This window comes from Clupea harengus, chromosome 25 (assembly GCF_900700415.2).
Source record: "Clupea harengus chromosome 25, Ch_v2.0.2, whole genome shotgun sequence".
Lineage (NCBI taxonomy): Eukaryota > Metazoa > Chordata > Actinopteri > Clupeiformes > Clupeidae > Clupea > Clupea harengus.
The window spans coordinates 7,591,560-7,617,959 of record NC_045176.1 but is presented as its reverse complement, the minus strand read 5'-3'; the positions used below and the strand labels follow the sequence as shown (position 1 = coordinate 7,617,959).

Genomic DNA, 26,400 nt, shown 5'->3' with positions numbered 1-26,400 from the left:
GAGAGAGAGAGAGGGAGAGAGCGAGAGAGAGAGAGCAGTTGGCAGTGGAATAGTCATGGCTGAGCTAATTATTCAGCTTGACTGGTTTTGTTTTTTTATGTATTCAGGATTTTAAAATGTTAATTGGGATTTTAATGACGGTTGTGTATTTTGTATTGTTGACGCTGACCTATTCTAAATTAGACTTGTTGCGTCAGACACAGACTTTCTTTCTTCCTGTGTGCAGTTTTGACTAACTGCATTCTTAGACATTAGTATTCAGATTAAAGCTGTTCTGCAGGTTGGAATTGGCCACATTGGATGAATGTCTGGACACTTGAGCTTGCAGCTTTAAACACCAATGCAACTGCAGTTTGAGCTTTAACCCATATTATACTGAATAAGATTGGAAGGCAGTTAAAGTTCCAGTAGGCTCTACACGGACACAAATGCTGTTGATGACAATGTGTCTTCTTTCCAGTTGAATGGCTTGTAGTGAATAGAAAAGTCAGAATAATGTTACATTTTTATGCCAGATCTACGGACCCGCCTCTGTAAGCCAGTGGGAATCTGTTAACTGTTGATTCCAAAGCTTCAAAAGCTACTTCTGTCTGACCTCCATCTTTGAACCAACACCTTTGATTTCACCGATTTAACTACACAGTACGTTACAACGGGCGTATTCACTGATTTAACTACGCAGTACGTTACAACGGGCGTATTCACTGATTTAACTACGCAGTACGTTACAACGGGCGTATTCACTGATTTAACTACACAGTACGTTACAACGGGCGTATTCACTGATTTAAATACACAGTACGTTACAATGGGCATATTAACTGATTTAACTACGCAGTACGTTACAACGAGCGTATTCACTGATTTAACTAAACAATCACAGTACGTTACAACGGGCGTATTCACTGATTTAACTCCACAGTACGTTACAACGAGCGTATTCTGAGGCAGGTCATCTTGGTCATAAAGCACATTCTTAGAGGTGACAAAGTGAAATAGCTGGACAATGTACCGAAATAGTAATAGCACAGCCTATTGTTCTCAGGTGATTGGCGGCGAGGCTGCAGACGAGCTTCAGGGGTGTAAACTGTTGAACACCGCAGGAGTGTTTCATCCAGTGTTATTCAGATGTGCCGCAGCCGTCTTCCCTCAGTCTGTCCCAGTTGTACCTGTGTGTGTAATTACAGAAGCCTGAAGTGATTTGTGTTTGATGTCCTGAGCTCAGTCACACTCCATTTAAAGTAGCGAGTTGACTGAGAAAGAGCCACCTGCACAAATAGCCTGTACAGTGTGGGAATTTGTTGTGTGAAATAAACAATTACCAATGTTTGTGTTCCCTCGGGTGAACATTGACTTGGATTGGCAGAATATGGTTTTGGCTTGGGAAGGACTCAAAGATGCTGATGGCTGATGGCAGTTAGTAATGCTCAGGTAAAAGTGTCAGCAAAATGAGTTACTGTAAATATGATATTTAATTATGTGGTGTGCATTGAAAAAACTGCTTCAAGTTTGGGTTCCTGAGAGGAAGAATTGCATTGATGAAAAGCTTGTGCCTGCTTACTAGAAGTTATAAATGAAGGCTGACTAGTATGCTTAAAAAATCTGGGTCGTCCCAGTGTTTCATTACAAGTATTAGCGGTATACGGGCTCTGCAACTGTTGTTTTATTACTTTCTTTATTTTTATAGAGAATCTGTGATTTTTATGCTTCAGCCCATAAATCTCAGTCCCAATTGAACAAAGGCCAAAATGTGAAAAAGAACCTGAACAAGTTCACAACACCGACTACACCAAACAGATTCAGCATCTAGTATCCGGCAAGGCTGATTGAGATGCTAAGCCTGTGCATTTGCCCTGTGGTAACCTCGGGAGATGGTGTTTACGAGTGTTTAAGAGATTAAGGGCTGGTTGGCTGGCTCAGTGTTACCAAGTGAACTCAGACTGAGTTGGGGAAAGAGGCAGACTAACCACCGGCAGCCCAGTCTGACACCTCTGCAGCCCTCTTGAGCCAGCTGTGAGATAACCAATTATTTTTTCTTCAGTGTGCGATGGAACAGAGAAGTGTTTGAGCATGTGCACATTCATTATCTTACCAGCAACTTCTGCCTGTTAAAAACAAATGTCAGAGGGGAATTGAAAGAGAAAAAGAAGGATGAAAGAGAAAGAAAAAAGGTGATACAAGGATATGTGGTGATTTGAGGGCAAAGAGTGGGAATCAGTGCCTCAGTCATTCTCTGTTGTGTGGATACTGGAACCCCCCGCCCTTTTCTGGCCCTTCCCTGGTCACCATTTTGTGTTGAACACCGTCGCAGCAGCCATGCTGAGTAGCGGCACTCTGCTGAAGCCTTTCACAGCTTCTTCTGTGTCTCTCCCCCCCACACACACACACACTGTTTGGGGCTCTGTGTGAATGGGTCTGAGGATAGCCTGGGTAGGACTGGCAAAGTGGGGAAATGTTGGAGTACAGAAGATAGATGAGTCCTGTCTGCGCCTGTGTGATACCCACAAATAAAAGCCAACGGCTCTCATGCCACTTTAAATCCCATTTCCCAGCAGTACTCCTTAGTCTTCCACTGATTATTAGACTGTTGCACACACACAGACCAGCTGCTGCCCCATAGCGCGCGTGCACACACACACACACACACACACACACAGAGAGAGATTGGCTAGACAAAGAAGGGGAAAAAGAGGAACAGGCAAAAAATCTGAGCTTTTCAACAGAAAAGGGGTTGTGGAGGGCTGATGTGATGCAGTCCAAAAGGCATTCGCAGTCTCCCCGCACTTCTGGGTGTAGTCTTGACTGTGGGCCTCTGGCTAAAGTGGCAATTAAAAATGAATTTGGAGGCAAGTCAGCTTGATGAGACACCTCCTGGGTGGGGGCCAGTCGAGTGTACGGCCCCAATCCAATAAAACAACTCCACACACGGGTCAAACATCTGCAGCTACTAGTACCAGTTTGATGTGCAACTACTAATCTATTATTCATTCGTTCGTTCATAGCAGGGTCTTCTCGCCATCTGCCTGAATTTTAGATTCTTTGGTCTTATAGCTGGTCATAAGGTCTAATATTTGCTATTTGTGTGAAATCTGCACTTTTTCTTTTTACTGTGATTTGTACATTGAAACAGTATCTTACTGTAGATGTGATATCCTGCATAGTACTGTGTATCCCACCATTGCACTGTGAAAAAAATACAACCTTTTACTGTGACAAGCCTGCTCTAGGGGGTTCAGGCCTCTATAAAGTTCCTTGGGACAAAGTCAAGTTTTAATGGCACTAAATAAACAAATGCAATTGATTTGAATTGAAATTGAAGAAGGAGGAAAAATCCTAAAATTAACCTTTAAGTTAATAAAATCATTAATATAATTTCTCTGCTTTGATCCATGACCCATGATGGGCAAACGTGTTAGCAGCAAAGCACTCAAACGTTTGACAATATAAATGGATGCACAATGCATCTTAAGCTGTATATCTGGTTGTGGAGAAGTACAGGTGTTTTTGAATACCATGTCTTTGAATGAGCTTATAAATAAGGGATGAAGCTGGCCATGTGCTGGGGCATTTACAGGGGAATTTGTATCCCAAAATCGCTGTTGTGCTCACTTTGGCGTTCATGAATGTAGCAGTCTATTTTATTTAACAAAGGGGAAGTACAAGAAACATATGGCCTAGACTTCAGCATTATGGCTCAGGTATTGGACTCAGGACCTTGGGGCTGCTAATGTTTCTTTATCAACTGCCCTACCTGTTCTCTGCATAACAGTAATTTACATTTACATTTACATTTAGTCATTTAGCAGTCGCTTTTGTTCAAAGCGACGTACAAGGGAGAGAACAGTCAAGCTACGAGCAATAGACCTAGTGTAGCAATACATACTACTTTACATAAGAAATAGAAAGACAAAAATAGAAAAGAATAAAAGAAGTGCAGGAATGTAACTGCTGTAAGTGCAAGTTAAGCACTAGTTGAAGTGCCAGTTAGGAGGGGAGGTGCTCTCTGAAGAGTTGGGTCTTCAAAAGCTTCTTAAAGTGATATCTGTAAATTATGTTTCCAAGAGTAAAATATGTTCCCATACACATTTTGATAGACTTTGATAGACTTTCTGTATACTGATGTATGTAATATTTACTATTAACATATTACAAAATTTAAAAAATTATTGGTAAACATTTTCAAATTTTCAAATGGCCGGTAAACCAAAAAGGTTGTTTTGCACCCCTGGTCTCATCCTAAATAGATGCTTATTTATGTGGACTGTACCCTAAGTGTAAAGGCTGTATAATACAAATTTGCGTAATTTAGTAGCCTCAACTGTAACTTTGTTACATCGAAAAAGTATCGAATCAAGAGGCTACTGTACCGAACCGTACCAAATCGTGAAATGTGTCTATCGTTACACCCTTGGTCTCAACATATCCATGACTCTCTCTCCCAGGCTTTTCTGGCACTGTCCTCCTGATCCCATCTTCACATGGTAGTACAGTATGTTCTTACAGTTGACCAGTGACAGCCAGCTGAAAGATAGAGTATGTTTCCACTTTGCCTAAGGCAGAAATAGCATAGTGTTCACTTACGTCACTTAGCACCTGCCTCCCTGAAACATGATGGCTTAACATGGAAGAAGGCATTCATAAGGGCATGTTGCATGAGAGCCACGTAGCTTCGACTGCTTGCAATGCGTTTGGCATAGCAGATTCACTGGAAGACTTGATATCACTTGACATGAGATTTCCATAATTTATTGCAGCTGAGATCCTGAGTGAATGTGAAGGCTTGAGCTAAGACTGGTGTAGACAGTGATGATAAATCAACTTTTAGAACACCACATGCCCACCTAAAAGTAAACGTAATCACATAGCAGCATTTAATCTGTTTACAGAAGAAAAGCAACGAGGCTAAACCCCAAAGGCGAAATTAAACATACTGTAATCACATACCCACCACACACACTAAATCACTGTATTGCCTTCAGGAAAGACCAGTGCAAGTTTTACACAGCACACGGGAACAGTTTTAAACAAACTCAGTGCATTCTTACTAACCACCTAGTACTCTTATCTATTATTAGTGTTAGCTTTAGGGAAAATTCGACTAGCATCATAATCAGTGAACTTCTATAATCATAAATGGTGTAAGTATGGCTTTTAAAACCAAAAGGTTTATTGAACATACGGGGTGCACTAAAGCAGAAATGGTTGGCAAAATGCTCAGACAAAACAAAATGCTCAGCCATACTGGAATAGTTATGGTGCGATATCTTTTGGTAGTGTGGACTTTTTGGGTCTTTCCTTCACTTTAAATATGCAAAGGCTTTGTTGTTAGTTTTGATCATGTATGGTCTGTTCTGACATGCTCTTTATATCAGCACTTATGCTTTGCATAACACTGATAAAATCTTTGTGATGTTTGTCTTTGTTTAATGGGAAGTCAGTGGTCTTGGACCAACGAGAAAATATTAGCCTTACATGATAACATACAGCAACAAAGGTCAAGTATAACAAACAAGTCAAGCCAAAAGTAAAATACAGTAGTATATCTGAGCTATAACTGCTCTCAATCTCAGTTAGATTCTCAATTAGTCCTATATACCTCTGAGATGTATCCTCATAAGTATGGATGGAGGTGGTGCATGTAAAGGTGTCAATGGCTAGTTATACGTACCTTTGTTCTTGTCAAGCACAGGAGAGTTTGGCCCAGCAGGTGGTGATGAGCCTATCAGGCGCACATCAGGTATGCAGCAAGGCCCCAAGGACACATTTCTTCAAACTGTTCTTCAAATCAAAAAATCTAATTGGATACTTCAAAAAAAAAAAATGTCATTGATCTCCCCAAATGAAATAAAAAAAGAGTCAAAGGAAAATCTGTGCTTACTTTTAATGTAATGCCTAACTACACTATATGTAAGGTGAAGCCTTTTATTGGAATGAACTGTGTCAGATCAGCCCTAATTATGCCAGTATTTCTCAAAGCATAGCTTAGCAAGTTCAAGGGAACATTATCCTGTAGTCCTGGTAACAGTTTATTGTTTTATGAGGATCCTTTCATAAGGCCACACACATTATTTGCTTGAACGCCCTTTGAAAAGCTGACAGCACATTACACTGCTACATGATAGGGAAATGGGGGTTTATACAGGGCATAGGACATGCAAAACGTGGACCATCTTTTAGCCTGGGCCTCAACATAACAAAACATGGACCATGTTTTAGCCTGGGCCTCAACATAACAAAATCACCATGCCCATCCCTCCTTCTGTAGTGCCCATGCAACATTGGTTCCCACTGGGCAGGGATTCTGATTCTTCAGGTTAGCTTCTCTTATGCAGGAATACAAAATTACAGTGTGCAAGTATTTACCACATTTTGAGGTATGTTAGCTTTGGCATCATCTTCAAATTCATTATGAAAGTATTTGGTCATGTGAAGGACATATAAACACTCCTGTCGTTACCACTAGCCATCCAGGCTACACTATGTAGTTCGGCGGGCCAGAGAATGAGAATTCAAGAAAAGATTTTACAGCACTACTATGCTATATCGGGGACGGCCCAGTGTTCCGAAAGCCTGATATTCCGAAATCTCAATATTCCGAAAAATAGTCAATATTCCGAAATATTTTAAGTGGCACAAAACACAGATAGCATTTAGTTTGCGCAGCGGAGACGCTCACCGGGCTATCACGCATAGCCTATAACTTTTCCTAGGCAATATTTGTTAACTTAGCCTACTCTGGTTTTGAATATAGGGTAGGCTACCACTCATGCAAAGGAAATCACCGGCAGATTGTCGCAGGACATTATGCAGATCTTGTCAAGCACTGACAAAGCATGCATGCGTTGGCAATCATAAAAGTATTTTTGCGATGCAAATGCCATGTGTGTATAATAGTATTATGAATTAAAGTTCATGCTTGTGAAATAAATGCATTTATATGTTTATGATTGTGTGATTCATTGGGATGTGCATGTCGGCTATAGTGGTTCACGTTACTGTGCTCACAATTTCGGAACAGCGGGCTGTCGGAATAATGGGCCTTCGGAACATTGCCATGGAACCGCTATATCGCCAAAAAACACTAGTTAGCATGTTAAAATCCTCTTATCAGTACCATAGCTAACATATCCCAGGGTACTATAAATGTCATCAGAGTCCTAAATGTTCCCAATGTCCTAAGTTCCCCGGTTCAATATTCTGGTATTACTAGGGCTGTCAAAGTTAACGCGTTAATCTATGAGATTATTGTGGCCGAGATTAATGCGATAATATATTTTAACGCAGTTAACACAACTTTGTTTACTTCCGGTGTGCGTTGACCCCTGACACGAAACATGCCTGCAGTCAGTTAGATAGGAGAGACCGAGACTGTAGTTGAAGATGGAGAGAGCTGAAGGATTGTTGGGCGGGAAGTTTCTGTTTAAGAGGCAAAATAACAGAACAATCGACAAAACTAAAGTTGTATGTAGCATTTGTCAAGATGAACTTAGCTATCACAGAAGCAGCTCGTCTTTAAGTTATCACCTTAATGCAAAGAACCCGACAGAAAGCAGTCCCAGGTTACATGGTCGCCAACCCACACTCCACGACTTCTCTAGGAAAATAACTAGACCAGTCCATGAAAAGGTTACCAACGCTTTAGCAGTTTGGGTTGCCGGTGACTGTCGGGCCCATCAACATAGTTGAGGACGGTGGGCTGACTGAGGTTATTCAAATTGCTCTGTGTAGTTTTGTGTTTAAAAAAAAATAATTAAACAACAGTGTCTAAAATACACGCTGTCTGAAGTGATTACTCGATCATTTATAAGATGTAGTCTTTAGAAGAAAAACAAACTTTTAATCGCGATTAATCTAGATTAATGAATTTCGAAATGTGACATTAATTAGTTAATTAAAAAAAAATTTGTATTACACATTAACCTTCCCATTGCGATCGGGGGAAATTTGACCCATTTCAAGTTCAAATATTTTATAAATATTATCCAGTTTTTATTGGAACAAGGCTTCAAAACACAACAACAGCCCCTTGTCATATTGTCATAAGCGAATACAGAGCTGGGGAACATCATTTTCAGGTTCCTATTATGTGCTATAAAGAGCTAGGGAACATAGGACCCTGGGAGAGCACTTATGTACAACTAGGGAAAATAGGACCCTGGGAAGATAGGAATGTGACCCCTAACTGTGCAACTGTTGGTGTGTGCAAGGTTTTGCCTTGCCATTGCCATACCAGGGTCCGTAGGCATATTACTGCGTAATGTAGGTTTGCCCTCAAGCCGCCCGGTTTCTACTGTCTGCCGAACTAGTATGCAGCTTATTTGCCGTCTTGCTTTGTCTTGTGTTGCACTTGCTTGATGTTTGACTGTGTTAGGACAGTTGTTGACTAACTAGTTTGTCATAGTGTCTAAGTAAGCACATTTCAAGAGGTTTTGCTAGTTTTAGCCGCTAGCATCTCGTTATGCTGCTTTAAAACTAAATTAATAAGGACGTAACAGAATCTTTGACCAGACAGTCAAATAGACAAGAAGGCTGAAATATGTTGTATATAATGATTGTTACAGTTGAAGGTTACATATCTAAAGTGGGTTAGCAGTGTGACGACAAACTACACATTTCTAATTTCTAATTTCTTATATGGTATGTTCTTATCAGACTTCATAATCACATGGATTAGAACTCTCCATTGTAACACACTGAGTTTGAGTTCTACTGTGGTATAATGGATATTGTTTTGCCCTCCATTGTAAGTAGAGCAAATTTCACCAGTTCTGCCATTGTAGGTTTTGTTTGCATTAAGCGTACAATTAGCAAGATTCTAGACCAAACAGTGATCTGGTAAATATACATGAATCTAATCCTGGAAGGTGTCAGTAGTAGGCTGTAAAACTCAAGTTCCATATTGAAGTGGTAGGAAGGGGTTTCTGCCTACTGATCTAACTACCTAACAGCCAACATCCTTGTCCCAGGATGGGAAAATATTCACAGACCTCCTATTCCCTGCAAACTACACATAAGTATGAACTAAGGCTCTCCCCATAGTCCTTGCATTACTTTATCTTTTCAGGGTACACTGAGTTATCTTTCGGTCGACACGCTCGACATCTCACTCTGGGCCACACTGTTTGCTAGGCCTGGGCTAATTGGTCAATGCAATGAGCCTCCTCCTTCCAAAACCTACTGCACAGACCCAATCTCTCATTCTTCACCTCTTCATTCGCCGTGCCCTTCAAAAGCCCTATAGGTTGGCGTTGCATATTCTTGGAAGCTTTGACTTAACTGTCTAAGGAATAAGCTACCACTCTTTCACCAGGTGTCCAATTTGCTTCATAGACAGTGTGATGCTTACCATCCTATGCTTGCCAGCCCTTTTTCTAGCGACCTACTATACCAGCTAACCAGTTATTGCCTACTTCTCCAGCTTACCAGCCTCTGTTCCTCTGTTTCTATTTCCTTGATCCACGCTTACCGGTGATGCAGGCTTGACAGAAAACGCCCGCTAAGAAGGTTAAGGTCCCTCCGCACCCCTCCCCCAGTGGCTGCAGCGTTGGCATCGCTGCCAGCGACACAGACCCCATGTGACCAGTCTGCCCCGGCTCCCCACGTGTTAAGCAGGTGCTGACCTTGCTGATAGCATGCGCCGTCTTAGCCAGTGGGCGACCTTAGCACGGGGAGTGACCAGTGCTTCGTCACAGACCCGATGTTGGAGCAGCCTCTCTCGGACCAGGAGGAAGCTGACGGCGTGGCTAGCAAGGCTTGGGCTAACCAGCTAACTCCCTCTGCTGAGCTAGCCGGGGACATGAGCGACTGCTCCCTTGAGACAGAGCAGCCTCTGTTTCTCCAGGAAGTGGACTCTGTGTTGCTCGCAGCATCTGCGGACATGTCGGACTGTCATAAACGTAGTGCCACTGGGATTATTGTTTATTAGGGATTTTCAACGGTGGATAGCCACTCTCCGCCTCAGCCCCTTTTCTCGTTTAAACTGTAGAGTGGGCGTGATGGTGGAATGTTTGCATGCGCTAAGACAGTGGGAACTCTGTCTACATCAGGAGCACTGATGGAAAGAGTTGCCATACGATACGCAAAGTAGTGACAATGGATGCATCTGCATCCGGTTGGGGTGGTTTGCTAGAGGGGTAGATTGGGTGTGGCCCCTTTCACCTCGGGATCAATTACCTCAAAGTCCTTGCTGTATTCCTGCGTCTGAAACACTTTTGTCCACATCTCCAGGGCCATCATGTCCAAGTGAGAATGAACCACACTACAGTGATAGCCCATGTGAATCACCAGGGCTGCTGCACTCTGGCAGGCTGCACCGAGGGCGGAGATTTTTCATCTTCACCCGCCAATCTGAGCTTTATGGGCCTAGCCTGTGAAAGGTTTATCATACGCTCAGCAGGCTTACCCTCAGAATTTGATTGTTACCATTCAAAGTGCCATTAGGACCCTTTATTATACGGCTCCTCAGAATCTTGCAAAAGGTTCAGTTGATTTGAATGGGCCACCCCAACGTTCACAGGTCTGATATTTCTTTATATTCACCGGTGCCAAAAATGAATGACCGCTGTCATAGCCAACGGGTTTTGTGCTTCTAATTCACATCATTTCATTCCTCAAATAGTGCGGTCATTTAACGTAACGGAAAGTTATTTAACTTGAAGTCAGCAAGTAATGGGTTGCTACACAACACCTGAAACAATTTTTTCTTAGCGGAAATCACGAAACAGCAACTAAATCTTTAAAAAGAGGTATTTTGGAGGAATGTCTTCTATTCATCTGGCAAGTAACAGTATAATAAGCGGGATAATGTATAGTCCGACGGTCATTATAAAAAAAATGAATCCCTTCAGGACGAAACAAGACTGTTGTTCCTGTTCGTCCCATTGGGATTCATTTTTCGATAATGACCGCCGGACTATACATTATCCCTTACATATGACCTAAAGTGGAGTAAGAGAAGTGATCAGCTGTTTGTTTGTATTGTCAACCCGATGTGGTGTTGGACTTCATCCAAACAGAGGCTGTCTCATTGGCCTGTAGAGGCCTATACAAGCAAAGGGCTACAGCCCCCTCTGTCTGCCAAGGCGCACTCTAGGGTCCCTGTCTGTGTCTGATGTGTGCTCTGCTGCACGCTGGACGAGCTCCGACACATTTAGGCTTTACTGCCCGGACGTGACAGCGCCCCCCTTTGGCGCATGCCGTTCTGCGGATGGGTACCTAAGGATGCATTACCTTGCAACTCTGCCTTGGGCCTGTTTCAGTCAACTGGCTCGGCAGGCACTTTCTAGATCTTTCAACGGTGAGATGCCGGGTGAGATGACCGAAAGAGAATCGTAAATGATGGTTGTGACCTTAGTTCACTGAGGGTATTGTTGCTGTTCAGTGTCACTCCCCTATGTCAGGTCCCCTGCTGTTGAGTGCTGGCCTAACAGTAGTCATTTTCCTGACCAATTCACTGTCCCCCCCAGCCCCATCTCCCCTGAATCAGATTCCTTTCTTTCAGGTGAATGGACCTTTTCTCTCACACCAGTGAAAGGTTCACAGCCTCAGGTCTCACAGCCATTTCAGCAGCCCAGGCTACAGACACAAAGCTTACCCTTTCCAGCTTGTTTTTTTAACAGTAGTTGTTGATCGTAGGAGACTTCTAAACCATTTAATCTGAAGGATTAATGTTTCCATGCTTCCAATTGTATGATTTATTCCAGGCATGTATAGTAGTATTGAAGTGATCAGAAATCTTCTTCAGCCGTAGTATGCAAATAGATTCCAATTTCTCACACCCAGGAAACATTTGCTTTGAAAGAGCCTCTCAAGGGATATTTTTTTCTATGGATAAACAAACCGATAAATGAGCAGTGTGTTGCTGCATAGGTTGTCACAGTTTAATTGGGTTTGTTTAGGTTTCTTCAGTCTTTCCAGAATCTTCTAAACATGTACCCTCAGCTGTTTTTTGCTCCCTTCCTAACTAGCACTTCTATTAGTACTTAACTTGCACTTATAGCAGTTACATTCCTGCACTTTTTTTCTATTTCCTATGTAAAATAGTATTTATTGTTACACTATGTCTCTATTGCTCGTAGCTTGACTGTTCTCTCCCTTGTATGTCTCTTTGGACAAAAGCGTCTGCTAAATGACTTAATGTGAATGTAAATTTTGAGCCCCTGCAGTGTGTCGTCCTCAAAGACTGATTCGAGGAGTTCAAGAGGAGCATTTTTTAACAATTCATTACCGATCCCAGGTTTAGTTCACAGTGGAACTTCGGTTGGCCGCATTTCTTTCCCGTCTTTTCATGAGGGGGAATTCAAAAGAGCACAACACAAACAGAAACTGACTGTCCACAGTCAGTTTTAGATTTTGCCATTATTGCAAAGAACGTGGTCCAACTGGCTTTGCCTCTATCTGCACATTGGCTGCCTGTGGTGTGTGGTGGGTCCTCCGCTCACCTTAAATTGATTCTGTTAGTGGGTATTCACATTCGTTGCAGTGGAGGAATTATAGCCTTGAGATGTGGGTGATCAATCCTTAGACTATAGTCATTATTCCCCCTTGGACTGTGAGCTCAGAGAGGAGAGAGAACTCAGGTCATTAGCGAGAACCTGTCGAGGTGTAAAAAGAGACAGATTCCGTTGTGTGACTGCGTAAAAAAAAAAAGAAGACAGGTTATAAAAAAAGGAAATCTGAGCAGGATACAACTGGGGATTCTTTCTCTATTGTGGCTGAATTTTTTAGTGACATAGCCTCTCCCCCGTGTGTTTGCACGTGCACATGCAAGCACACACACACACGCACACACAGACACACACACACACACACACACACACACACACACACACACACACACACACACACACACACACACACACACACACACACACACACACAAGCACCCTCAGCAACTGCAGAAGTCTTGCTGGGTAGATTAAAAAGAGAAAATGATTGTGTTCTTAGGCTGGCTGAGCCCAGTCCATCTGTGTAGGGATCATTAAAGAGCCCTTAAGCTCACTGCTCGCATCATTCCACTGATGTGATGAAACAGGCTTTAGGCAGCGCTATCCCAGCTACGCTGCGCTGACAGTCTCCCAGGGTAAGGCTGCAGTTCCACACACAAATAAGAGCGGAAGGCTGACTCAGCTGACGTGTCACACAGGCTCTGCAGAAACAAGCAGTGTGGTTTTTCTTTTTCACATTTGTAATGGTTGTAATTCCTGAGCAATCATTACATCCAACTGCGGTTTGAGATCTGTGCTGTGTTTTACAAATGCAGTGGTCCATGGCTTCTTCTATAATTCTCAACGGCCTAATTGTCATCCTGTCTGATGCGCTCTCCTGCTGTTGCCCACCACTCATCAAAAGATCATCAAAAGATGACATCCTTAGGGACCTCAAAAAAAGATGCAGTTAAAAAAATTCAAGTAAAAAATTCATAGAGCTAGCCTAATTATTTTTTAAGAATAGAGTTGCATTTCCTCAGTCGACGGAGAGGAACCCACTCACGTAACAAAGAACAACAACAAAGAATCCCGGATTTCTAAATATTTTTAAATATAGCTTATATTTAACAAGGATGAAAGAATCCTGCATTTCTGCAAGATAGCATCTTTGCAATATGAATATATCTAAGCCTATGTATAAATAGTATACTGTAATTTATATATATACTGTAAGTTAGAAAACATATCTTTATTTTTGGTTTAGCTTTAAATGCTATAATAACACAGCCTACTGCTATTTCTTTAAACCCTTCAGGAGCCATGAGTCATTGTAGTGTTATTTCTGTTCCTGTATGTTTTGCTGTCTTACTTGCTGTGTCAGAAACGTTAAGGTCATATCCTCTATCTGATAAACCCCGGTCATTATTGAATAGGCCCATACATTGCCAGCTTTTATACGGCCTGTAATGGAGACGCAGAATAACCTCCTTCTTTGTTCACGTCGGCCTCACCATTGTCTCTGTTGTCATTTGTGACCTGCCACAGACTAATCACACACTCCTGTGTGTGTGTGTGTGTGTGTGTGTGTGTGTGTGTGTGTGTCTGTGAGAGAGTGTGTGTGTGTGTGTGTGTGTGTGTGTGTGTGTGTGTGTGTATGAGTGCGTGTGCGCATGTTTGCATATGGGAAGACATGGTGGTAGAGGAGGGGGGGGGGGGGGGTGAGTCGCCTCCACGCGTGCGCAGCTCTTTACTGTAAGGCACTTAACATGCATGACATGTACTGCAGAAGGCAGGCGTTGCCATGGCAACGGTGGGTAGGTCATAAGCTGTGCATGTGATTGGATTGGCTGAGCAGTGCGAGGCGAGGGGAGGCGGCAGGCGCGCAGGGCTGCGGGGCTCACGCTGCCGGAGTACACCATCTATCTGTCAAATATCTCCATGGATTCCTCACGTGGGCTGGGGTTCTGTTTTTTTTTTGTGTGTGTGTTTGTTTTTTTTGTTTTTTTGGAAGGTAGTAGTGAGTGTGAAATCTTTTGAATGAGACTAATTTACCTCCCCCTTCTTTTGAAAAATTATTGGAGATTAATTGAAAACTTAAATAAGATCCTTTTACATATTATTTGAAACTGAACAAGGCAATGGTCTTTGTTTGGTGTCGGCCTATTTGAGAACAAAACAAAATGATTAAACGTCTAAATATCAAAGGAGCTGGAAATTCCATGTCTATCAGGATCAACGCTGCAACTGAAGAAAGCTCCATCTTTATGAGTTTAATAAAAAAATAAAAATAATTTTCTTTGCTCGGGGTATCATTATCAAATACATAATTCAGACATACATTTTAACAAGTAATCGTCAATTAAACAACAGAAAAAAGGTTGGTAAGATGGCTGATTTGCTCATTAACAGTCATTTAGAGTAACCAAAAAAATAAATTACACCTTAATGAGTTTAATAAAGATTATCACCTCCATCTGTCCATCTGTCCATCTTATCTCACTCAATGTGTTCCAAGGCTCAAGATTCAAGGTGTGGAATGTACCTGGGTGTTATACACAATCGACCAACGTTATTAGTTGCGCAAGTGATATCCCCCAATAAACCATTTCCATTCAGGCAGTCAGGTGAAACAAAGCAAATCAGGAGTTCAGAGTCCTTGGATATCTTCTCAGATGTTGAAATATTAGGCCAAAGTGTTGTGGCTTGAGAAGAATGGGTCTCAGTATGTGGCTTTGGGGACGTTTTATGGCATCACTGGCAAAGCTTGATGCGAAAGTTGACTGTTTCAGCCTTCAGCACCGGTCTGACTTAAACCTTTAAGCCCTTGGAGGGTGAACTGGCAGAGAGGCTATGGGGCAGTGATGATTGATTTGCTCCATGGGTATGAAATATGTATACTGTGTAAATATCTGTATGCATAGAGAGATGGGGTTAAATAATGTTTGTGAAGACTGAGAGGTTTTGTGAAAGTGTGGGTCAGTCTGTCATTGTGTGGATTAATTAAAGGCCATATTTCAGAAGATATTTAGTTTGAGGTGATTCAACATGACAAGGTAAATCGAAGTGGCTCACTTGTTAGTTCACTAGCGAGCAACTGTAAATTAGCTACTAACAAGCTGCTAGCCGCTTAACATGTGCTGTTTAAGCTGTTTGCAAGCACTAATGTAATTGTCTGTGTACATATCGGTTCATGTTTAACCTTTAGGATCCTACAATACACTTCAACATTTAAATCACAAACATTTGTCTCTCTCATTTTGGTTTGTAATAAGCAAATTACCAATTCAAGTAGCGACAAACCAACTCCGCAAACCAGATAGCTAGCTGTCGATAGCTTTGTGAAATACCAGTCAACACATAAGTTACCTAGCTGTTACTGATGTTACAGAGTTTTGGTATTTATGATAAAACACTTATCTCCTGTTTACTCTGTAACTGCTGTCTTAATATAAAACTCCTGTCCTATCACTTTATAGTGGAGACTTGCAATCAGGGGGATTATGGTTTTTCTTAATAGCAGAATGGCAGCAAGTCGGCTGGTATTTAGCAGTACATTAAGTAATGTTACAAGCCAACAGCTGACCTCAGTTAAATTATCCAAAGCCCGAGAACCACCTATGGCACATTTGTTTGTGTCAGAACAACTGCATAAACTTTGCATGAGACACTAACTACATCAAAAGTCAGTTATGAAATTGAATAGTGGAAATGTTTTCAGTTGAGTGGTCATAGTGAGCAATAAGTGAGCAGAATATTGTGATTGACTTAACTCGGATAAGTGTGTAGCTTTTGACTGAAAAAGCATAGTGCTAATACGACAGGAATTAGGGCTGAACGATTAATTTCATTTGTGATAAAAACGCGATTTTCTAACGCAACGTGCGTGATTACAACGTGGTATAAAAAAAAGATGGTAAGATGGTAAATTTTGCACACAGTGTTTAAAAAAAGCATGCCTTGTGTTTATACTTACAATGACTTTGTTTAAATTACTTAAATGCACAGTGGCAAAGCCACCGATTTGTTCTTGTTTCTGTAATGAGCAGTTCAATAAAAATGTAAAATGTGGGAAAGAATATTTTACACTAAATGTATCTAATATTGTGTTGGTCATATTTAAATCATTCATTACGTTTTGTTGGGGAAAAAAAGAGGATAAAATAAAAAAAATCGCATATTAAATCGCAATCGCAATATTGGGGGAAAAAAAATCGCAATTAGATTATTTTCCCAAATCGTTGAGCCCTAACAGGAATTGTAGTATAAAAAGTAAGCGCAATGATTTTTGGCAGAGATGCTCCATGGACCACCGCTCGAATAGGATGGAAGTCTGCAAGATTGAATAAACTTCAGTTAATCGCATTGCTTCAGTTCATCGTCGTCTTCCTCTCATTGAAGTACCTACTTTAAGATTTGAAGAGATTAGTTCGCTACAACAAAAGCAAAGGCAGGTGACTTTGTTAGTTATGTGTGTTAGCTCACTGCTAACTCTGTTTAATTGTCACACTTTGCCTGTTGCCTAATAATGCTGCGGTCATCACCCATCTATTTTCTAACCACACATGTGCACACATACTTTGTTTAAAAAAAAATATTTAAGAACACACCGACAGATTGCTCTCACACCTATATGAAATGTATTAATGAAAAAAAAACAGACACTGAGAATGCACAATTAATTTTTTTGTTTTGTTTTGTTTTGTTTGTCTTTGCCCTATGTAAAGCGTCTTTGGGTACCTAGAAAAGCGCTATAAGTTTAAAGTATTATTATTATTATTATTATTATTATTATTATTATTATTATTATTATTATTATTATTATATGTGTGCACCCTTATCCCTGTAAGGACATGCTGAATGATGTTGAATGACGATGGTAATGTAATGATGACAGATGTCTCTTTATCCATAAATGTGTCTTCTTGTATCGTTCGACACAATGCTGTCACAATGTCCTGTGCACTGCTTTGATCTGTGCAGTTACTGTTATTGCTCCTCTGCAGCTGTTGTTGCGCAATCACATTGCACTTTTTCTTGCAACTCTTTTGCAATGTTCAGTACATCCTGAAGCTTGGCCAAACTTTGGTGCAGGATGTACTGAACATTGCAAAAGAGTTGCAAGAAAAAGTGCAATGTGATTGCATATTTTCATGCCCCCATGCTCTGAAAAAAACTTGGTGGTGTTTTCAGAACACGCATTCCAACACAGACCCATCTCCAAATAGAACGCAGAGTGCTGCAGCCTTTTGAGTGCAGGATAACGATTTCAATGCTGTGCCACTGAAGTGTCGATGAATGGATCGGCCCTGTGATTCTCCTCTGGTTTCAGTGACCTTTTTTTCTCTCTCCTAACTGACACACTCCCCCCCCCCGTTCCTCCTCCTCCACCTCCCCCCCTCCCTGACCAGCCATGTGTGCGAGTCTGAGTGTCAGAGACACACAACAAGGCTGTCAAAGGAAGGGAAGTCAACCATGTGATCTGTGTTGTTTTCCCTCATTGACTCAGGCTCAAGGGACATGGTTATGTTGAGTCTCCCACTGGGTCAGAGTAGGTTATCATCTCCACGCAGATACAGGTTTCTGGTTGAAGGGTTAGTTCAGCTGAACGCTCCTGTCCCAATATAAGCCGGTTGTTGGAACCAGACCTCTGTGATCCTTAGAAGAGTATTCATGTTTATGTTGACATAGCAATGATTGGAAGGGGTGCATAGAGGATTAATGATGTAGTACTGTGGATGGAGAGCAGTGTTGTTATTGCTGTTCTCTGTTGTGTAAGAGCATTTCTGTAGGGCAAAATAAAGGCATCAGGGAATATCTGCTGGAAATCAGACCTCTGAGGCTGTATTGAGAGCTTGAATGCCAATTTGGAAGAGACACATTCTGGTCTGAGGCTACATCTGAGAGGGGCAAAAAACAACCCACAAGCTCTGGCAGTAACTGAACCAACACCCATGAAGCCTCGTCACCCCCTCCAAACCCCAGCCATAGTTACATCACTGTGTTACATCACACCCCGCACCTGTCAATACCGCCAGCTAGACACACACCCCTTTACTCAGCCGGGCGCTAATGCGAGCCTGGCATATGGGAGAAATAAAAAGGCATTTGTTACGAAGTTTTCTGTCATTCAGTGTGGTCCGCATAATACTGCACTTCAGTTACCGCAGACAGCCCTGTGTGCTTCTGTGTGTCAGGTGAACTATTTATGTTTAATGGGATTTTCCACAGGCTCCAGTTGCGCTGGAGAGGGACGAGATTGGGATCTCGCGTAGCTGTGAAGTCTTGCTGTGCAGGTTGAGAGTGTGTGTGTGTGTGTGTGTGTGTGTGTGTGTGTGTGTGTGTGTGTGTGTGTGTGTGTGTGTGTGTGTGTGTGTGTGTGTACTGCAGTGCCTCCTTCAGGGCTGCCATCAGGCGCGCCACAGGGTTGAGGTGCCGTGGGACTTTCTGAAGAGTTTCCCTCCAGTTCACAGTGTCTGACGTTCACACTGAGCTTGTGATCAATAACAAAATCTGCCCCCCTTTGCTTGGCTGGCGTTTAGTCCTGGCACCTAGCAGCATCTGACACTCTTCCTCGAGCCTCCAAGAACAAATCATAACCCCATCCTTAATTTAGTGGCTAAGACAAAGTAAGGTTGGTTCCTGTGAGTGGTAGGGCATTTATGTGTCAGATAAAATCATATTACATCGTCAGGAGTACTTAAAAGCTGTATTTCTCTTAACCAGTGCATGTGAAGACTGCTGTTCCCTCCTCTGCTGTTAGTCTCAGTGGTACTGTAAAACCTGCTGGGTTCAACAGTCCTGTTATGTTCAAGATCATGTGACATCTGAGACATGAAGACGATAGCGCTACATGATCTTCCCCCAGTGAAGGCAGTAAAGGACAGCCTGAAACATCATACAGGAAACCCAGTGGAAATTTAGACTGTGTGTGTGTATGTGTGTGTGTGTGTGTGTGTGTGTGTGTGTGTGTGTGTGTGTGTGTGTGTGTGTGTGTGTGTGTGTGTGTGTGCGCGCGCGCGCTTATGTGTGCATGCGTGTGTGTGCGTGCGGACTGTGGTGGTGTCCTCTGCCTTTATAACTCAGTAGGCTACATATTGATACACTTCTTTCTGGTGTGGAAGGTGTGTAGAAACTCTTTGCTTCTTTGCCATCTCCTAAAAAGCTGGAGAGACATTCTGAAAGGAGGAGTCTTATTTGCGTTTACGTCCTGCTGTCTTTGTGTGGGCCTTCCTGTCTGCTGACGTCTGCTCCTTCCGCTTCTTCTCCATACTCCGGCTCCTCTGGGGCCCCCGTACGCACCCCCTTCCAGTGCCCTGCGTCATCGGCGGCGTCAGCCAGTGTCTAGCGTCTGAGTGAGTGTGTCAGTCGGCTCCTGCCTGAGGTGGGTAGTGGAACCTGCAGCGAGCCACAGGCATGAGTCATAACAACGAGCTCTGAGTCAACCCTGCACTGCAACCCTGGCGTCAGTACACACACATACACACACACACACACACACACACACACACACACACACACACACACACACACACGTGCCTGTCAAGAAAGCAGTTGTGCGTTAACCCCCCCCACACACACACACACACACGTGCCTCTCAAGAAAGCAGTTGTGCGTCAACCCCACACACACAAAAAAGCATGCGCACTCCCGCATGCTGACACACACACACACACACACACACACACACATGAATGCAGGCGCATGTGTCCATGTTTATATAAAGACTTTCTTCTTTCACTTTCTCTCTTCCTGACTATTCTTCTCTCTGTGTCACTCCTGCCTCCCCCCGTCGGTGAATGACTCCCAAACAATGCCATCAGTCAGACTCCAAACAGGATTGAGTTTTTCTCCTGTAATCTAAATATTGTCATGCCGTTCTCTGCTCTGTGCGGGTGTGTGTGTGTGTTTGTGTTTGACGTGTGCCCTTCCCTCAGCCATTTAGCGTTGCCTGTGGCTGACAGTGGCCCAAGAGGAGAGTGGCTCTTGGGGGGGGGGGGGTACTGCAGCCCTGTCCTCATGCGACAGGCAGGGAGAGAGGTGACGGGGCGTTACGGCAACAGGCCGTCATCTGAGCCCTTTGTCTGCTCATCTGCTGCTGTCAGGCGAGGAGAAAGAGAGAGAGAGCAAGTCTCAGCTCAGCAGGAGGCAGCACACACACACACACACACACACACACACACACACACACACACACACACACACACACAGCTCTCTGCTTCTTCCCCACTCTCCCGTCTCTACCCCTCCTTCCTTTTCCTGACTGCTTCTCTCCCTCCTTTCACACTTTTTTGTTCCTTTCTCTTTCAGCCCCACCGCACACACACACACACACACACACACACACACACACACACACACACACACACACACACACACACACCTACCCCCACCCCTTCCTCTCCCTCACTCTTACGCAGAAAGCAAAGATGTGGCGGTGGCAGTGTATGGTGTCAGGTTTCATGTGATCCACGTGTCCCCCCTGCCCATCTGAATGAAGGTCCCCTCAGAGCCCACAGGCTGGCTGCTGCTGCTGCTGCTGCTGCTGCTGCTGCTGCTGCTGCTGCGGCTCGTCGTTGGTATTCTGGTGCTGTGTGCTACAGTCGCCGCAGACAGGAGCCCATCTAGACCTCCAGACTGAAGCCTCTCACTAGCCGACACCTGGAGAGCCAAGTGCTCCAAACTTTTCCACCTACAGTGTACAGCCATCTAGTGGCAGGCCAAAGGGGCTGAGCCTCAGCACCAGCAGGCAGGCTGCACAGAGAAGGGATCAGGGAAAGGACGAGGGAGTGGGGGGGAAAGAAAACCTCAACGGTTATGTGACAGTCACCGTCCCCCTCAGTGCTGCCTGTGTGGGCCTTGGGCCCCGGGACGTTAAAGTATCTCATTTATTGGCTCTGTTCTGCCTGGTTCTGGCTAAAGTTTGAATCAGTCTGAGTCATCCTCTCCAGTTAATTTCCTTCATTCAGCTCTGGCTAGTTTTAACAATTAACAGCCTGTGCGTGTGTGCGTGTTAACACTGTGTGTGTTCTCTCAGTTGCTGCCTTTGTGTTTGAAGCTCACTGGAAACTCTATGGGGAGACACAGGGGAAAACAGGCAGGGACTGGCAGATGCACTTTTCTGCCTTTGGTCTTGTGTGAGTCTCAGTGCTGGGCTGACATTTGAATGAAAACTTTCTTAGCCTGCCCCCTACTGTTGTCCAGGCACAGTTCTGCTCTCAGTCAGACTGAGCCGCCACGCTGATCTGATATCAGTGGCCAAAGCAGGCCCACGGGTGTGGGAAGTAGCACATTAGACCTAATGACTGATTAAAGTAGTTTTTAAAAGGGGCTCTTATGTCCATTTGGGACTCCTTTAATGATGCTGTTCCATATTCACTGGGGGTGGAATACTTCATGGTTGATACTGCCCCTAGTGGTAAAGCAAAACGGTGCGCCTGAATAAGCTCCCAGCACTACATGAGACATGAGAAAATATAGATGTCTAATTAACAGAACTGCACTTGTTCTTTTTATTTTACGAATAATTTTGTATTTGGTTTAAGTTGCTTACTGTCGGTTTAACAAAGTAAGCAATCATCACTCCTTTAGTAAACTTTAGTAATTCAATGGTAGCAAAGCACACTTTGTCAAGCAGCGGATATCTCTTTTGGCTGCTTAATATTTGTTGTCAAAATATACTGTAATTGTATGCATTACATCCACACATATTTTTTTTACTTTCCTTGTAGTTCTTTCCTGCAGTGTGTGACATCTCTCTCAGTGATGTGCTGCAGTTCATATAATGGCCAGTTGGTGTCAGCATCAGTCCCTTACTCCTTTCTGCATGTTTCTGTCTGAGTGACAGGCTCAGAACACTTTGTTTTTAGTATTCCAGAAATGATATCATTGTTCTGTTGTGCTCTGTTCATTTTGTACCTTTTTATTAAATCAATGGCTCAGTAGATTGTGCAGGTGACGTACCACGTGTTGCACTTTAATTTGTATCAACAGAGACCCCATCAGTATGTTTTGTAAAATTATTCATAAACTACGAATAGAATAATAGGTTTCGGTCTATACGGTGTTATTTAGAGGAGCCCTAGCCTGTTTAGTTTTCTCTGTAGGTAACAGACAACACACAGCATGTCTAATTGGAGAAAGCTTATCTGACTGAACATCTGTCTTTGTTGTGGTTTTGTTTTTCTCTTCTCTCAGTTTATGGCATGAACCTGTGGTGAAGGGGAAGACGGCTGTTTGTGTCGGTATCGTCCTCAGCACTGAGAGGCGGGAGAGAAACCTCACGCCTGCGGGGGGCTGTCTTGGGCAAACAGAGGCCCCTTCACAACAACCAGCCGGCGTGCCGTGCCGAGCCGTGACGCGCCACGCTGTTCCTGCAGACCCAGTGAGAGAGGCCTTCTCTGAGAGCAGACTCCACTCCCCCCCAGGCATCATGATCACCTCTGAACTCCCAGTCCTGCAGTGAGTCTCACAGGCTTTCCCCCCAGGGAGAGGGCACTGCTGATCGCTCATCCACCAGATTTAATTTAATTTAAACACACACACACACACACACACACACACACACACACACACAAACGTTTATCAGGCGCGCACAAGCACTGACTCTTATTGGTGGTTCCTCTGCATGCAGTCAAATATTTTATGTGAGATGTGTTATAGGACATAGGCTCCATGATGACATTTTGTTTTCTCATTTCTGTGTTTTTTGCTTTTATGTGCAAATGGCTGAACATATTCTGGATATGTTGTAATATGTTGTTGTTGTTGTTTGTTGTTTGATGTTTGTAAATGATTCAGACACACACAAAAAGGCCATATTTCAGCCATGTTAATACACCCACGTCATGATTGTAGGTGTCTAGTGCCACGTCTCGGTTCCTCCATGGGTGTCTGTGTAGTTATGTGTGTGTTAATATTTATATATCTGCGTGCGAACTTGGATGCCATCCCTGTTGTGTGGGCTTTGCAGAGACTCCTCCAACGAGTCGGGCCAGGCGGAGACCGTGAGCCTGAGCATGAGTGTGAGCGAGCTGGACGAACCCGAGGTCAAGGGCAAGAAGAAGAGGGGCAGGCCTGGCAGACCTCCGGTACGTCAAGCATGCAACACTGGGGTTTCCTCACAGGGGCTGCCTCTGATTACCTGCTCGGTCAACACTGTTGTGTTGCACCGGACACTTCATTATTCATAACTTGCACTTACACATCTGCACTTTTTTTTCTATTTCTATTTCTTATGTAAAATAGTATTTATTGTTACGCTAGGTCTCTATTGCTCGTCGCTTGACTGTTCTCTCCCTTGTACGTCGTTTTGGACAAAAGCATCTGCTAAATGTAAAATGTAAATAAAAAAAAATGCTCCCAGCATGCGTTAGCGTTAGCGTTAGCTTTGTGTTTTATTGAGTGTCCTGTTCTGGCTCCTCTCCCACTTTCAGGCGGCCAATAAGAAACCTCGGAAGTCGCCCATAGAGAAGGGCCAGATGGGGCCGCCACGCGGCAGGAAGGCTAACGGGTTGGCACAGCACAACGGAGAGGGGGGCGACCCGGTCACGCTGTTCGAGGTGGTGAAGCTGGGCAAGAGTGCCATGCAGGTACAGCCGAGGGCTATAAGATGTTTCTAATGTTTAATTTTTTACTTAACAAATTTGGTTAGTCTCACAAATGTTGTATTTTTTTTTTTACTTAACAAATCTGTTCTGTTTAACACAATTTCATCTACATTTTTGACTCATCAAAGTAGTACATATAACAGCTGAACACGTTCATGGCATTTTCTCTGCAATGGAATTCAAATATTGTTCGGATTTCTTCCCAACACTGTTGCAGAAGTTAACATTTTTACCATGTTAGCAATGGCTTTCTTACTGCCACCTGTCCAACCTGCGGCACACAGTCCTTTCTTCACAGTTGAAACTTTTTGCTTACTTCCACTTACGACCACGGTTAAGCTGTGCTTGAAGCTGTTGTCTTGTGACCAGCCTGTCATGCAAGCTGTTGACTCTCAGAAACTCGTCTTCTTATTCTGTTGTGGCTTTGGGTCTGCTGGATCTCTTCCTGATCAACAAGTCGCAGCACCTGTAGAAATATTTCGCATCAACTTTCAGGGCTTGATTTACTTGATTTAGTTTTTTAACCATCAACACAACTGCACACCTGACACGGACACATACACAGGTCTGCCAGCCTGTCGTACTATATTGCCCCCACACTTGTTATCCTTGGCAGTGACTTTCACTGAAGAGAAGTGCATCGAGCTTCTCCGTGTAGCTGAGACAATCTCACTTAAGACACCACCGCTCAAAAGATTAACAACACCACCATTTTTCCAGTTGTATCGGCATTTAAGCAGTTCAAGTCCAGTGAGTGACCTGAAATGGAACAGAGGTTAGCAGTAAACTGCCAGAGGTTAAATAGATGTTTAGTTTACCAAAAACTAATTGTGGTTGTGTTTCTGGGGTGTGCAGTTGTGTTGCTGGGGAGTGCAGTTGTTGTTGATATTTCGCGGCTCTTGGCTGGAGAGCCTGTAGGCACGAACAGCAGTGGGACAGATGATATAGCAACACAAACAGCAGGAGCACAGCAGGCAACAGGATGCTCTGACAACATGATTGAGCTCCCACTGGCAGACCCAGCCCAGAGACTATGATCAGGAATAAGACAGAAAAGCAGTGGCAAGCCTCTCGCACTCAAGACAAGAAATGAAATAAACAGACGCTGGGAATGTGCAGGCATTGGTTAAGAATGTTGAGCAATGGCTTCCCACTAAAAGCTGTTCTCTAATGTATCAATAAGCTATCTGTTCTTTGTATGTTCTTTCAGTCTGTCGTTGATGACTGGATTGAGTCCTACAAGCAAGATAGAGATCTTGCTCTCCTAGACCTGATTAACTTCTTTATACAGTGTTCAGGATGTAAAGGTATTATTTTCTTTTTTATTACCCTATGCTAGTTTCCAAAAAATATATATTGAATATTCTGGATGTTTTTTTTTTTTTCATTTAAAACTTTCTGTGTCCAACCAGGTACTGTACGAATTGAGATGTTCCGTAACATGCAAAATGCTGAGATCATCCGTAAAATGACAGAGGAATTTGATGAGGTACAGTGTATTAGAGTAAATGTTTCCCAAGTGGAATCACAAACATATGTGACTTTGCCACCCAGTCAGTCCCTCATTCTGTGAAATGCCCCCATTGAAATTGCCCCCCCCACAGGACAGCGGTGACTACCCCCTCACCATGCCTGGTCCTCTGTGGAAGAAGTTCCGCTACAACTTCTGCGAGTTCATCGGGGTTCTGATCCGGCAGTGCCAGTACAGCATCATCTACGACGAGTACATGATGGACACGGTCATCTCGCTGCTCACCGGCCTGTCTGACTCGCAGGTCCGAGCCTTCAGGCACACCAGCACACTGGCAGGTGAGGCGCCCATGGGTAGGGTGATGGGACTATAAGCCCATGGGTAGGGTGATGGGACTATAAGGGACGTTCAGACAGGATCCCATAGGTTCTAAACGTTATCTGTGTCTTTGGCAGTCCAAGAACCAGACAGTACGAAGCAGGGAAGTGATAGACTGGCCCCAGATGCTCCATGTAAACTATGCTTGAGCTGCCAAAAACGGTTTTGGTGCCTCTTTATAGTGGGTCTGGCGACGAGTGTGGTCATCATCAAAACATAACGAGAGTATTTTAATGAAGTTAGGGCGTTCATGTTGCACATTACTGGACCGAATGAGTCATGGATCTCCTGGTTGAGGCCTGAGGCCTGAGCTCTGTGGACCGTGTCTCCCTGCAGCCATGAAGCTGATGACGGCGCTGGTGAACGTGGCGCTGAACCTCAGCATCCACCAGGACAACACGCAGCGGCAGTACGAGGCCGAGCGCAACAAGATGGTGGGCAAGCGGGCCAACGAGAAGCTGGAGCTGCTGCTGCAGAAGAGGAAGGAGGTACTGCAGGGCCCGGAATCTTCTCTCT

General features: G+C 43.6%; 1 protein-coding gene across 1 annotated transcript in view; it reads left to right on the top strand.

Annotated features, from left to right (window-relative positions):
* stag1a (stromal antigen 1a) overlaps window positions 1-26,400 on the top strand; it is a 42,185-nt gene that overhangs the window by 4,166 nt on the left and 11,619 nt on the right. Inside the window, exons 2-8 of the mRNA XM_031562852.2 lie at window positions 22,624-22,887; window positions 23,399-23,516; window positions 23,862-24,017; window positions 25,246-25,342; window positions 25,448-25,524; window positions 25,640-25,844; window positions 26,221-26,372. Coding sequence (XP_031418712.1) covers window positions 22,859-22,887; window positions 23,399-23,516; window positions 23,862-24,017; window positions 25,246-25,342; window positions 25,448-25,524; window positions 25,640-25,844; window positions 26,221-26,372 — 834 coding nt within the window. The 5' untranslated portion in view covers window positions 22,624-22,858. The remainder of the gene's footprint in view (window positions 1-22,623; window positions 22,888-23,398; window positions 23,517-23,861; window positions 24,018-25,245; window positions 25,343-25,447; window positions 25,525-25,639; window positions 25,845-26,220; window positions 26,373-26,400) is intronic.